The sequence below is a fragment of the Pseudopodoces humilis genome, chromosome 8 (genome assembly GCF_049639895.1).
Source record: "Pseudopodoces humilis isolate 2021_Gansu_Grassland_sample_001 chromosome 8, ASM4963989v1, whole genome shotgun sequence".
Lineage (NCBI taxonomy): Eukaryota > Metazoa > Chordata > Aves > Passeriformes > Paridae > Pseudopodoces > Pseudopodoces humilis.
Window position 1 is genome coordinate 20,554,206 of NC_142207.1, and position 12,454 is coordinate 20,566,659.

The 12,454-nt window shown below is 39.5% G+C and overlaps 1 protein-coding gene across 3 annotated transcripts in view; it reads left to right on the forward strand.

Annotated features, from left to right (window-relative positions):
• MAP3K20 (mitogen-activated protein kinase kinase kinase 20) overlaps positions 1-12,454 on the forward strand; it is an 88,223-nt gene that overhangs the window by 4,481 nt on the left and 71,288 nt on the right. For 2 of the 3 annotated variants that reach the window (XM_014249423.2, XM_005519804.3), the window contains exon 2: positions 2,303-2,492. In XM_014249423.2, the coding sequence (XP_014104898.1) occupies positions 2,334-2,492 (159 nt within the window). In that variant the 5' untranslated portion in view covers positions 2,303-2,333. Of the gene's footprint in view, positions 1-1,900; positions 2,012-2,302; positions 2,493-12,454 lie in introns of those variants that run through there. The other variant, XM_014249421.2, reaches the window with a different exon arrangement.

The following is a 12,454-nucleotide window of genomic DNA, read 5'->3' on the forward strand; positions in this document are numbered from 1 at the left end:
AAAGCTATTGAATTCAGATAGTGAATTATTCCACATAATAACTTTCCTGGGATGTGTTTTTCTTCTCACTTGGTTTCCTTTTCCTTCTGCCATCCCAAATGCAATGATCTGTTTTCAGCTCTTCCCACTTTCCTGTTATATTTATGGTCTAGTCGATGCATGGGCTTTTGCCTGTGAGTAACATCACTCTTCTGGCTAATTCTGTTGTCAGTAAGGAAATTGTTCGCTCAAGTGTGACTACCCCTGCGCATAAATATGTGCAGGGCTGTGGCCTTAAATTGTGAGGTCTTTAGGTTGGGAAGTCAACCTGTTCTGTTCGTCTGTAAAGTGTCACATATGCTTGAGACAGCATGAACTTGGAGTAACTGCTGGAGTAAATGATACAAATGTACTTTTGTTTCTGAAGATCTGCTAATTAAGCAGCGCTGGCCAAGAACAAAACAGTAAAATGTTCATTACTCTCTTGATTTGTAGGATTGACCAATTTCCTTTCCTTTGAGCTTTCTCTAAAGACAGTGTGTGTAGGCTGTGCAAAAGGTGACTCTGGGATGGCAGGAAATTAACAACAGCAACAAGGTTAAAACAAGAACAGAAGGTTAGCAGGACACTTCAGACACTTGTACTAGGAAAGGCTGCAGAGTACTGGAAGAATGGACTTTATTTCACATCCCACTGGTAACCCCTGCTCTGACTTGCAGCTCTGGGAAGAAAGCATTCATGTTCCCTCTCCAAGAGCTGTTGTTATATGTGAAAGGCTTGAAGTCTGCTCCTTGCTAAAATGCCTTCAGTACACATAGTAAGGTTGTCATGGACTGGTCAGCATTTGTCTTTACGGGTGGTCAAGAGGTATAAAATGAGGCAGGCAGTTTCAGAGAAGGATCTATGTTATGTTGTATGTAGAAAAATGTTGATATCTTCATCTCTCATGTGGAGAATAGCTGCAACCAAATACTGCTAGAAATTCCTGATCAAATGGTATCTCAAAATTTTAATCAGAGTAGCTACACAATCAGGTGAGCCAGGGGGCAAATAATGCCTTTGTATTTGTTACAGAAGGGATATAAAGAAATGTTACATAGAGAGATTCCGGCAGTCAGCAGTACAAGGAGTTAACACAGGTGTGTTTCAGAGCTCTGGACAACACATAAAATATGTTTTATCTCAAAAAACCTTATGGAATGGGGGGGTCTCAGAAGACATTGTATATTTTTGGTACTGTAATCTACCAGTGAAAATGGTTGTGTAGTTTTCACCATCAACCCAAAATTTCTGGTTCTTTTTTGGCTTGTTTGGTTAAAACTCATCTCTCATTATATGGTGTTAAATTTTCTGTCATTAATAGCAAATATAGTAACTTTTTGCTGGTAAATAAAACTACTTTGTCTAGGCTGGTGCATCTGAACTGAACCCACAGCAGACTTGCACATGGTTCTGGAGTGTGTTGTGTCCTACAGTCCCACTAAAGACATGAGCTTTCCAATTTTAAATAAAAGAAACCTAAAATTAGTCATTGTTCATGTATTTAGGTGATAACGTTTCTTGAAATTCGCTACAGCCATAAGCTTTATCACCGTGAAATCTCGGGGAAGGACATTCTGTTCCCCTGTCAGCAGATTTGGGATCATCTCTTGAAACTGCCGACACCAGTCTTGGCACAGGCTGCAGAATTCCACATATTGTAACCCAGATGAATTACTCTGTACTTGCGCTTTGTTACAACGTGCAAACAGAACTGAGTCACTCAGAAAGAGAGATTTACCATGGCCAGGTTTTTCCTCATCCTTTCATGAAGTGCTCTGACCTCGCCTGGAGCACTGTTAAGGCGTGCAGTGTGTGCCAGGGTGCCACTGCCTGCTGGCCACCGCTGCTGGCCGCCGAAGGCAGCCTGCCTGGCCAGGGTGGCGTGTGCCTCGTGCGTGGCCATCGCGGCGGGAGGACGGCGTGCCGGGTGTGCCTGAGCGGGCAGGCAACCTGGAGCTGAGAGCACGCTTCCTGTCTGTCCATGGAGAAGGTAGCCACATGCCTGCCTTTTGCTTTTCCAAGGCGTTCAGGAAACGTCAGGATAGCCCTGAGGAATGCTGTTAGTTGTTTCTGTCCCCCAGCTGCTCCCAATAGCTTGTGCAAATTATGCACACTTTTGCACAGCCTGTTGGAATGCAAGTTCTCAGGCTCTTTTCCTCCTGCAGCCTGTGGAATTTACTGCATTGTGCTTATGGTTCTGATTTTGGGGTGATTGAGCATGGGTAAGAAAGTCCATAAATTCTTGGAGCATGTGCATTAATAAAAGCTTTTATCTTTACAGGTTTTGCTGTGGTATATTTTGTCATTATGAGATGTCGTCTACCAGTGCTTCATTTGTGCAAATTAAATTTGATGACTTGCAGTTTTTTGAGAACTGCGGTGGAGGGAGTTTTGGGAGTGTCTACCGAGCCCGATGGATTTCTCAGGACAAGGAGGTGGCAGTAAAGAAGCTGCTCAAAATAGAAAAAGAGGTAAAAGCTTACTTTTCATTCACTTTGTCTGCTGTGGTAACAAGAACAAAAATTCTTTTCTAGTGTTTTCCATCCTCTAGGTAATGCAGGCAAACTACCTTGGGATTTTTGTTCATGTAATTATGAGACTCTGTAAGTGATGAGGTTACAGTAAAAGCATAATGAGTAGTCCAAGCTGATGGAGTTGATTTAAAAGCATTATTGATTTACTGTTCACTGTTCTCTCCCACTTTTCTTGTTTTGCAACTCTCCTCTGCTTGGTCCTGAGGAGGAGGAGAGCTGGCTGCACCTGTAGAGCTACTAATTTCCCCTTGATACCACCGGTATGCTGCTAGATAGGAGGAGGTGTTCCGGTCATTACCTGACTCTATTTTCTTCTCTTGATGTCTGCTCTGTGGTTCACATCTGTACGTTCACTACAGGCTTAGAGTTGTCTGCTGAAGATTTTGATCTAGGGCTCCACTAGCTCCTAGTTAGTCATAGCCACATAGTCATAGCTCGGTCTTACAATGAGGTAGTTTTAACCCTAACTGTTCTGCCAGTCACCTTCCCTTGGGGTGTCTTGTGACCTGGAAAGGCAGATGAGTCCTTGGCAATCCTGGGGGAAAAGGCAGAATTCGCTAAATGCACCTTTACCCACTAAGGTTGGTTTGGTTTTGGGATTTTTTTAAAGCATTTGAAATTTGCCTAAAAGTCCTTTTGACCCCTCAACTTTGTACAGTTTCAGCAGAGATATGGTGTTTGTGGTCCTCGCAGTGCTCCAGTGTGCCTGTTGGTCAGCACCACCGATGGAGCAGTGAGCACACCCCAGTGTAGCGATGGACAGCACAGTTCCTGGGCTGCAGTTCCACCATGACTGTATGTAGCTTGTAGCCTCACACTGTTGTAGGAAGACAGGTACAAACTGGAGGACAGCGGAGCAGCACTAGGCATAATAGACTGTAAATAATCAGACATCAAAGTTCATCCACTGCTGCAGCAGCGGAGCTGCCATGATTGTGTCATGCTTAGTGATATGATAAGCATGTTTGATCATGATTAAGCACATTGCTGTCTAAAATAATGAAAAAGGATCTCAAGATTTTTCTAGGACAATGGAAGATTTATACATTCTGTCCAATGTCAGTTTCTGTTGCCTCTTTATTTCTACAATTTGTTTATATCAAGAGATACATGTAAAGTAAAATTTGTGCTAAGCAGTATAAGTAATGCACTTCTCAAAAATAACCTGGCTTGCAGATCTCAGTCAGGGTCAGTGAAATATCTTTATTGAACATGTATGTTTCTGAAGGGGTTACACCTGTGTCTGTGCTAGACCTGTTACGTACTTAAAGCATTTTATGAAAGTAAATTTGAAAAAATATTACTACATCTTATGATGGCATAAAACTTAATGGAATGGGAAAGAATAGAGAAAGGAAAATCCTATGTATTACTTGACACAGTTGGACCATTCATCAAAAATACATTTTTTTAAGTTAGTGTCACACCAAGTTCAGGTTGGAGTAGCAGGGAACACAGGTTGTACCGTAGGAAAAGGAAACCATATGCCAGAAAGAGTTTATTATAATTTAGGTGTTTATTTAGGGATTATTGAAGGCTTGCAACTCAGTAAGAGCTCATATCATGGTGCTGTTAGGCAAATTAGGTTAATTGTTTTTCATATGCAAATCAGGATCAAGTAATTTGTAACAACAAGGCATGCTTTATCTTGGTATGTAGCACTGGGAAAATTATTGTTAGGCACATGTGGTTCTGTTGTGTTTAAAAGTGTAAATGAACTGTAAGGGCAGCCCAAGGGAATCTGCAAAACACAGAGTGGAAAGTTAGTGAGAGTGGGGGTGTCAAGAGGGGCTGATGAATATCATCCATCAGGATGAGCTGACAGAAGGGGAGCAAGTGCTTTCCATCACAAATTTGGTTTATTTCAGTTTGCAACTTGAACTAAACAAGACAGGTTATGTATGGGAGCAGCTTGTTATGGGCACTTTCTCTTGAAAGTTTTCTGGAAAGGCAGTGGAGAGACAAGTGGTGATGCTTTAAATAAGTCTGACAAGCTTTGGCAGAACTTTTCTGTCAACAGCCTTAGAGAATTAAAAAGTAAGAGCTTATACAAAAATTGCATTTTCTTATGGAGAAAATGATGGGATAGTTTAATCTAGTGCAAAAAATTATTGCAAGAGCTAGTGCTTGGAATTTGTAGCCAGAAAAATTAGAATGGAAAGAAAAGCACAAGTTATCAGGAGTCAGGATGAGTAACACTTGGCACAGGCTACAAATGAAATGAGTGAAGATGGAGAATCCTTGTCTTCTCATTGAGATGTCTTTTTAGGCAACTGTTTTTATCAAGTTGTTGAGCTGAACACAGGAACATTTTGCTGAAGTATAATGGCCTGTGCTGTACCAGAGGCCAGCTTGGTGGCCAAAAGGTCTTCTGACCCTAATGGCTGGCATGTGTTTACATATGTAGAATCTTCATCTGTAGTGATGACAATAATGAATGTCTGTGACTGAGCTGCACTGAAAGTCATGGTGAGTTAATAATTCTGGTATCAATACAAAAATAACTTGCTGTAACTCTTGTGTATCTGTGTTTAGTAGATACTTCGATGCAATTAGTCCAGAAAACTAATTATTCTGTGCATTTGGACAGTGATTTCAGGCACTCTTCGGGATGGTCCTGTGTGGGGCTGAGTTGGATTTGGTGATCTTTGTGGGTCCCTTCCAGCTTGGCATAATCTATGATTCTACTCTTTCTAGTTTATTTGGAAGGAAGTGTCCTTTTATCTCCATGACTGCATGTCTTGTATTTCTGTTAACTGCTGCCAATAATCCATAACAACTGATTAGAGGGAAAACACAGGAGAGTTGTGAAAAACTTGCTCAGAGGCATTTCATACTAGCCAAGTCCAAGGGAACAAGCCAAGTCAACGGAGCTATGGTATCATTCTGCAAATATGTTGTATCTGTGTGTCATTTTATTAAACAAGCCAATCACAACCAGCAAAGATCGTGAAGGTTTTATATTAGCCAAGGGGCTAACAAGTTCTAACATGTGAAACAAAGCAATTTTTGTTCCAGCATAACATACTCGAATACGTGCTTAGAAAAACTTACAAATACTTGGAAGTTGCTCACGCAGATTGCTTTGAAACTCTTTGAAATCTGAGAAATACCTCTGCAAGGCATTAACTTTTTATATATAGGCAGTAAAACGCAACTTTATGGGAAGAGATGTGTGTTTACATGAAAAAATACAGCTAAACAGGTCTGCTAGGAAAAAAAAAAAATAATATATATATATATGTTTACAGGGCCTTGATTGGCGTATCAGATGTGAAACTGGACAAGAATTGTGCTTATTAAGTAAAACGTAGGAATGTGGCCTGAGTGATTAAATAGCAGCAAAACAAAAATTAAGTTGCCATTTTACCATCTAGTACAAGCAGTGTAGTGATTTGAGGTTTCCAGTAGGAAACGAGAGTTCCTAGTGAATTGTTTTGTAGAAAATTAAGCTGTCAGCATGATGTTTATGATGCATGTGGCAGAGTAGAAATGCCCCTGTAGCAGGATCTATCCTTCTGCCCTAAGTGATAATTGTGTCCACTTGTTGAAGAAAATTGCACATTTACTACTCCAGAAGTTGTTTGGTATTTTTGTGAGGGATTTATATGAATTATTAGATAAACCTGTAATTTGTTTCCCACTGAAATGAATGGCAGAGACTGGAGCCAGGGGCTTTATTCTGCAAATTGCTAGCAGTTCTTTTGACTCCATTATCTTGAGCAGATAACTGCTGGAGTGAAGTGTTACAAATGCTGTTTTATGCCTTGCCATGTTAGCTTTTCACTGAAGAGCACTCACCTCCTTTGATTGCCTATCTCTGAAGTTCACCTGTTATTTGTCATTGCTTTTGAGGGCTGAGCTTTGGGTGGCAGTTTGTTGGTAGCTGGTGTGTGGAGTGTGGTTCTTCACCAGGAGGTTTACTACTGCTAGAATTTCACCTGAAATTTGAATTTAATTTTAATATCGCAGGTCTTTTGAAGTACTCCATGGTCCATAGGCTGTCTCCATGCTATTGATGGGCAGCTGTATTGCTTCAGCCATTACAACCAGGGCACTTGGGTACAAGATCACTTGATTTCATGCGGGACATATGTTCCTGGACTTTTTCAAAATGCTGGCAATGGTCTGTGCAAACTGCAGGAGCGTGGTGGGAAAAAACCAGTAAAATGTAATTGTAATCTTGCTGGGAAATACTTAAATATTTCTGGTAAACTAACAGAACTAACTTACGGATAGAAGAAGTTAAATTGAGCACGATTAACTATGCTTTGTTCAGTCATGTCTGTAATGCATTGGAGTTTTATGAGACTCAAAAATAAAAACATGCTTTCTCTAGTTTTGATGCTGTATTGCCTGGAGTCTTACTACCATGAAAGTTAATTTTATATTGTCAGGGTTTCTTGTATGTAATATATGTGTTGTAAGCTTTAGAGGATATTTTAATGCTTCATAAAAATTTTCATATGGCATATAATACAGCTTGTTCACTTTTTTGATTTTTATGATCCACTTCTGGAAAGAACTGTCCAGAAGATATAGATTGTGCTTGTACCTTCTGAGGGGGATGAGTTAAGTATAATCACATGCATGTCACTGGACTTACCTCATTCATGTTTGTAGTGCTAAAAGAGAGCATGTGATAATTTTAATGTGGGTCATGAGAGTAAGGACTGGCAATGATTTGCAAGAGTAACAAGAGAAAAACAACAGAGTAAAATAAAGCAAAACAAAACAAACTGAAATTGATACTTTAGTCCTGATAGGACTAAAAATAGTAGATGTTCTTTTTCTTTGCAGTTTGTAGCTGGTATAGGCATTCTGGTGCCAGCCTGGAATGACTCTCCACACTGGATCCTGGCTGTAAGGAAGGGCAGTATTGATGCTCTATTATTTTATTAGCTCTTTCTAGGAGCTTTTACTCCCTTACCTCTCTCAGGTCTAAGGCAGCAAGTACTGAGAGTGATGAACAGTGAGAGAGGGCTCAGAGTGTGTGCTGTATGAAATTATGGAGGGTGTAGGAGTTGAATATGAACTTTCCGGGGTTATCTGCACCTATACTGAAAAATTATGAAGTTCACATTAAGTGATCTCATGGGAACCCATCAAGCCTCATATTCATTCAAAGGAAAACTGAATCATAGAATCAGTGAGATTGGATGAGACCTTTGAAATCATCAAGTCCAACCTATGACCTAACACCACTTTGTCAACTAGACCGTGGCATTGACTGCCATATCTGGTCTTTCCTGAAATACCTCCAGGGATGATGACTCCACCACCTCCCTGAGCAGCCCATTCCAATCCTCAGTCACCCTTTCTGTGAAAACCTTCTTCCTGATGTCCAGCCTAAACCTTCCCTGGTGTGCAGTTTAAGTCTCTGTCCTCTTGTCCTATTGCTAATTCCTGAGAGAAGAGGCTGACCCTCACCTGGGTGCAACCTCCTTTCAAGTTTACTATTATGTGGTGTTAGCTGTTAAGAGGACATAAAACAGTATTTATTATACCAGAGGAGTGTCTTAAAATGTCTTAGTTTCTGTTTTACAGAATGGGTATTTTAAAAGGTGTTCTGTTTGGGTTTTTTAATGTATTTTGGTAAAAGAATTGGCTTAGAGTGCTCCTCTATTAGGGTGTTCTCAAAAGGTATCAAAATAATGCTTAGAACCCTCTATAGACTGGAACTTGTCAAAATTGCTTCAGATGCTCCAGCTGCTGTGTATTCTGTATCTTGCAGAATAAATAATTTTGGATAGGACAGTCTGCAGTTCTGAAATACAGAATCTTCATCTGTAGATGAAGATTCTGCAGTGAATCTGACTGATTATTTATTTGCCCTATTCTTGACTTTTATTCAAGGGGTAATTTTCTGGAGGATTTTATTTTGTAAATGAATGTCGTATTTCCTGGAGTCAAGAAAGTCACTGCATGAGATTTTCTTAGTGGATGCTTTGGATAAGACTGTGTTATTAGTGTCGTGGCATATGTGTTGCAACCAAAATATTTGGGAGACACCAGTATAATGAAAGATGATGTAACACGGCCAAAATACAATTATTCTTGTGAAGAACAGGCTTTAGTTTAATTTTGTCTGTTTTAAGATACTTCATTCCTATGTCTCTTCCTCCTAAAACAATCTTTGAAACACAGGAATCCAGGCATAGAAAAGTATTTGTTTGTATTTTGCTACGTTTTATTGTAGTGGATTTTTTTACTCATGTATTTAAATATTTTTATACCAAGTTTTTCACTGAATGAGTAACAACTTAAGAATTGCCTCATATAAATGATGAGTATTTGTAGCACAAGTTGTGTGGCTTACTGTTTTTTTTTGACCAACTTAATTCAAGATTCTTTACTTACACTGGCTTGTATATATGTGTTTTTTTAAATCAAGCCAGTTTTGGAGTTAATTTGATAGGACATCAGCTTCAGTGAAACAGGTTTGTCAGGGCCATACTGGCAGTATGTGGCTTCAAAAGTTATTTTGAATCAGTTGAGACATAATAACTGTCAGTGGTGTAAAACCACTAGATTTTGTACTAAAATTAAAAAGGTACAAGTGCTCATGTCCTCTTGACTGGTGGGCCAGTGTTGAACAGTTGCTATGTAAACTAATTTGGTTAATAGGTAAATTATTAAGATGAGATGCACCAGATATGTCCATTGTTTCCTTTTGCTTGTCTTTTGAATTGCCTTAAACTTTGTAAGTGAGAAGTAAAATTACTCCTTAGGAATATAGGTACAGCTTCCTTAGCTTGATTGAGTCACATGAAATTACTGTGTGCCTGATGCCTGAGTTAGGAATATCTCTGTGAGGTTTGGACCCTTTTATCTCAGTTATCTTCAATTTCAATGGTTTGTTGTTTCGTTTTTTTTTCTTAGAGGGTGTAACATCTGCAAGTGAACAAGTTTTTGTGCTGGTTTCCTATAAATTATGAATAAGTGTTATTTAGAATAGGAAGAAAATCTCTGATTGTTTAGAAAACATTCTTTCTTATCCTCTTTGCCATCCACAAAATGCTGTCTATTAGGATATTATTAAATATTATTTACTTTTGTAATTAGTTTAATTCCATTCCACATTGTCTTAAATATTATTCTGTCAATTGCAAGTTTTGTTTGACAGTGAGCTGCTCACATTTCCAGTAGATACTTAGTTGCAATTAAGGGCATTTTTCCTAGGATGGTTTATTTTGTTTGTTTCTTTATTTTGAGCATTTTTCTGCTGGTTTCTTTTTTCTTTTTTTCCTTTTTTTTTAAATTTTCTTTTTAATTTTTCTCTAGATATGTTTCCTCTGTTTCTTTTTGCATGGGCTCAGTTGCTATTTATAATTTGGAGGAGAGGTTGTGTTGCATATTTTTTTATGCCAGAAACCCTTGACATCAAATGGCAGCTCTTTTGTTTCCCCTCCCACGACATTTTCTGACCCTGAGCTTCTGTTGAAGTGATTAACTGCAAAATGGTATTTTTGGATGTTTAAGCTGTCCTGAAGCTTTGCTGTGGAAATCTCATGGATACAGAAGAAATCCTTTTTTCTCAAAGTGCTGTTTTAGGCTGTTGCAGGCTCAAGCAATTGAAGATTGGTTTAAGTTAGAATTATGTAGACATTTATTTAACTATATGGTTTTCTAAAACAAGGTTACAAGTAGAAAACCACAATGACTGGTGAGTGGTAACTTGAGAGATGAAAAGTGATTGCACGTTTGAGTCTTACCTGCTTTGAGGGACAGCTGACAATTTAAATGTCTGTGACCCACATTGAAATTTGTTGGTGTTGCAATTCGTGGGGGTGCTAATTAAAAAACTTGCACTCACTGCAGCACACAGAGTAACAAATTGTTTCTGATGATCTCAGAGTAGCTCTTCAGGTGTGTGGAAGTATTGTTTGAATCTGAGACAGTTTCTAGGTTGTTGCACTCCTCTGTGATGGTTCAGATGAAGTCAGAAGCTTGTGCTGGAGTTGATGTGATCTGAGTCTGGAACCATTAATCTCCTGCAGACCATTCTCCACACGAGTATTCATAGCTGAGCATGGGGACCACAGTCTCTGGCTGGGTCCCCAAACTACCCACCACACACATGGTGGCAATGGAAGTTTGAACAATGTGTTTTGTGCTTTTGAGATGGCAATAAAATGCTCTATAGAACTAGATAGGCCCTACTTAAGGGTCTGGGGCAGAAGATTTCACTCAAAACAGAGTTGGAGGAAAAAGAAAATATATCCTAAATTGAATGCAAGCATCGAAATCAGTCTCTTTAATTGTAATGAAACAACTAAGACTGTAAAAGTTATTTCATATTTACCTATTTCCACTTACTAAGGTGCTGATAGAGAAAGTTTCCTTTTTAAGAGGACAATATAAACAGTCACAGGGAAACATTCAGATGTGTTTATGTTAGCTGGAAGCTACAGAGGAGCCCAGTGAACAGCTTCAGCATTAACTCTTTCTCTAATAGTCAGTTAACTGTGCTAACACACCAGGGAGATGAGGCCCAGCAAGGGCAAACACAGAGCTGTGCTTCTGACCCAACTGCCTCCAAACTGCCCTGTTTCTCTTTTTAATTGTTTAATCTGTTACAGTTCAGCTACTGGGGAAGAATCCTATTTGAAAATACATGTTTTTTATTAGACTAATGCTTAGAGAATCAGAATTATGCTGAATTATATATTCAGCATAATTTCTATTTAAGAAAGTCAGCTCCACTGGGAAACTGGGTGTCTAGCACGCAGGAGGGGCCCCCTATGGATGCATGTCCTTGGCAAAATAGGGCTTGGCCCTTGGTTGTCATTAAGGGGGAACAGTGCCACATACCTCCCCACTTATCTTCTGCCTCTGGTTGCTTTTTACTCCAAAACTCCTGAAAATTGAGGTTCCTTGTGCCTAAAATGTGGAGGCGAGGGAGAAAAAAATCATGTTATAATATACACGACTGACCGAATAGCTGTGGGTTTTGTGTGTTGAGCACCTGATTTACCAGCAGCCACATCACAAATACTCATGGCTTGTAAAATCTCTTGAGCTGTTGTGGGAGAAGTGAGGAAGCTCTTGGTAGACACCAGAAGATGAGATGCAGTTGCTTGTACCAAGTTGCTCTTTGGAAGTGGTAAAACCAAAAGACAGGCATGCAGGCTGGGCAGATGGCAGCCTTTCAGTGAAAGATGAGGCACTCTGCACATTATTATCTGGCAGAGACCAAATAGGAAAGATGAGTAGGTTGTTCTGTTAAACTTGTTAAAACTTGTTAAAATCAACTAGTTGATGCACCCTTGAGCAAATGAGTGACATTTTCTGAGAGGTTGTCTTTTCCTCTTGGAAGAATTGTAGAGCTGAGAAAGTGTTGTGTATGCCTATGTGAAATTAGAGGGTGAGAAAAGCACAGAAATCACTTCTTGTCTAATCTTGTAACGACTTTAATTTTAGTAATGTTAGATGCATTTGAGGCAAACCTTTCAAACATGAAGGCTTATAAGTTGTGATTGGTGGGTTTCCATTTTTGTGAGCTGTGTACCTTTTATCTCCTAACTCAAGGAAAAGGCTTTTCGACTTCTCTGTGATATGTCCCTGTGTTCTGAGGGTGATGTGTGTGATGTAAGTATGTAGCAACTGATGGCTACAATTTGGAGCTGTTGAATTCCTCTTTCTTTTGAATGCTGCCTTGCTTTTACCCCCATAAGTTTGTGAGAGCCCTAAAGGCAAATGCAAGATCTAGACCCTATTAAAAAGGACAACACCTCTTGGAATTCTGCTCTTAACTTTTGGGTTCTGGGTTGTTTATGTACCAAAGTCTTTATTGTCAAGTCATCTCTCCAAGCCAGTGTCTTGTCTGTCCTGTGCAGAAGCTGGCAGTAATGGGGTTTCTGATACTGGGTTCCAAGTGGTTTACTCTGTTCCTATTG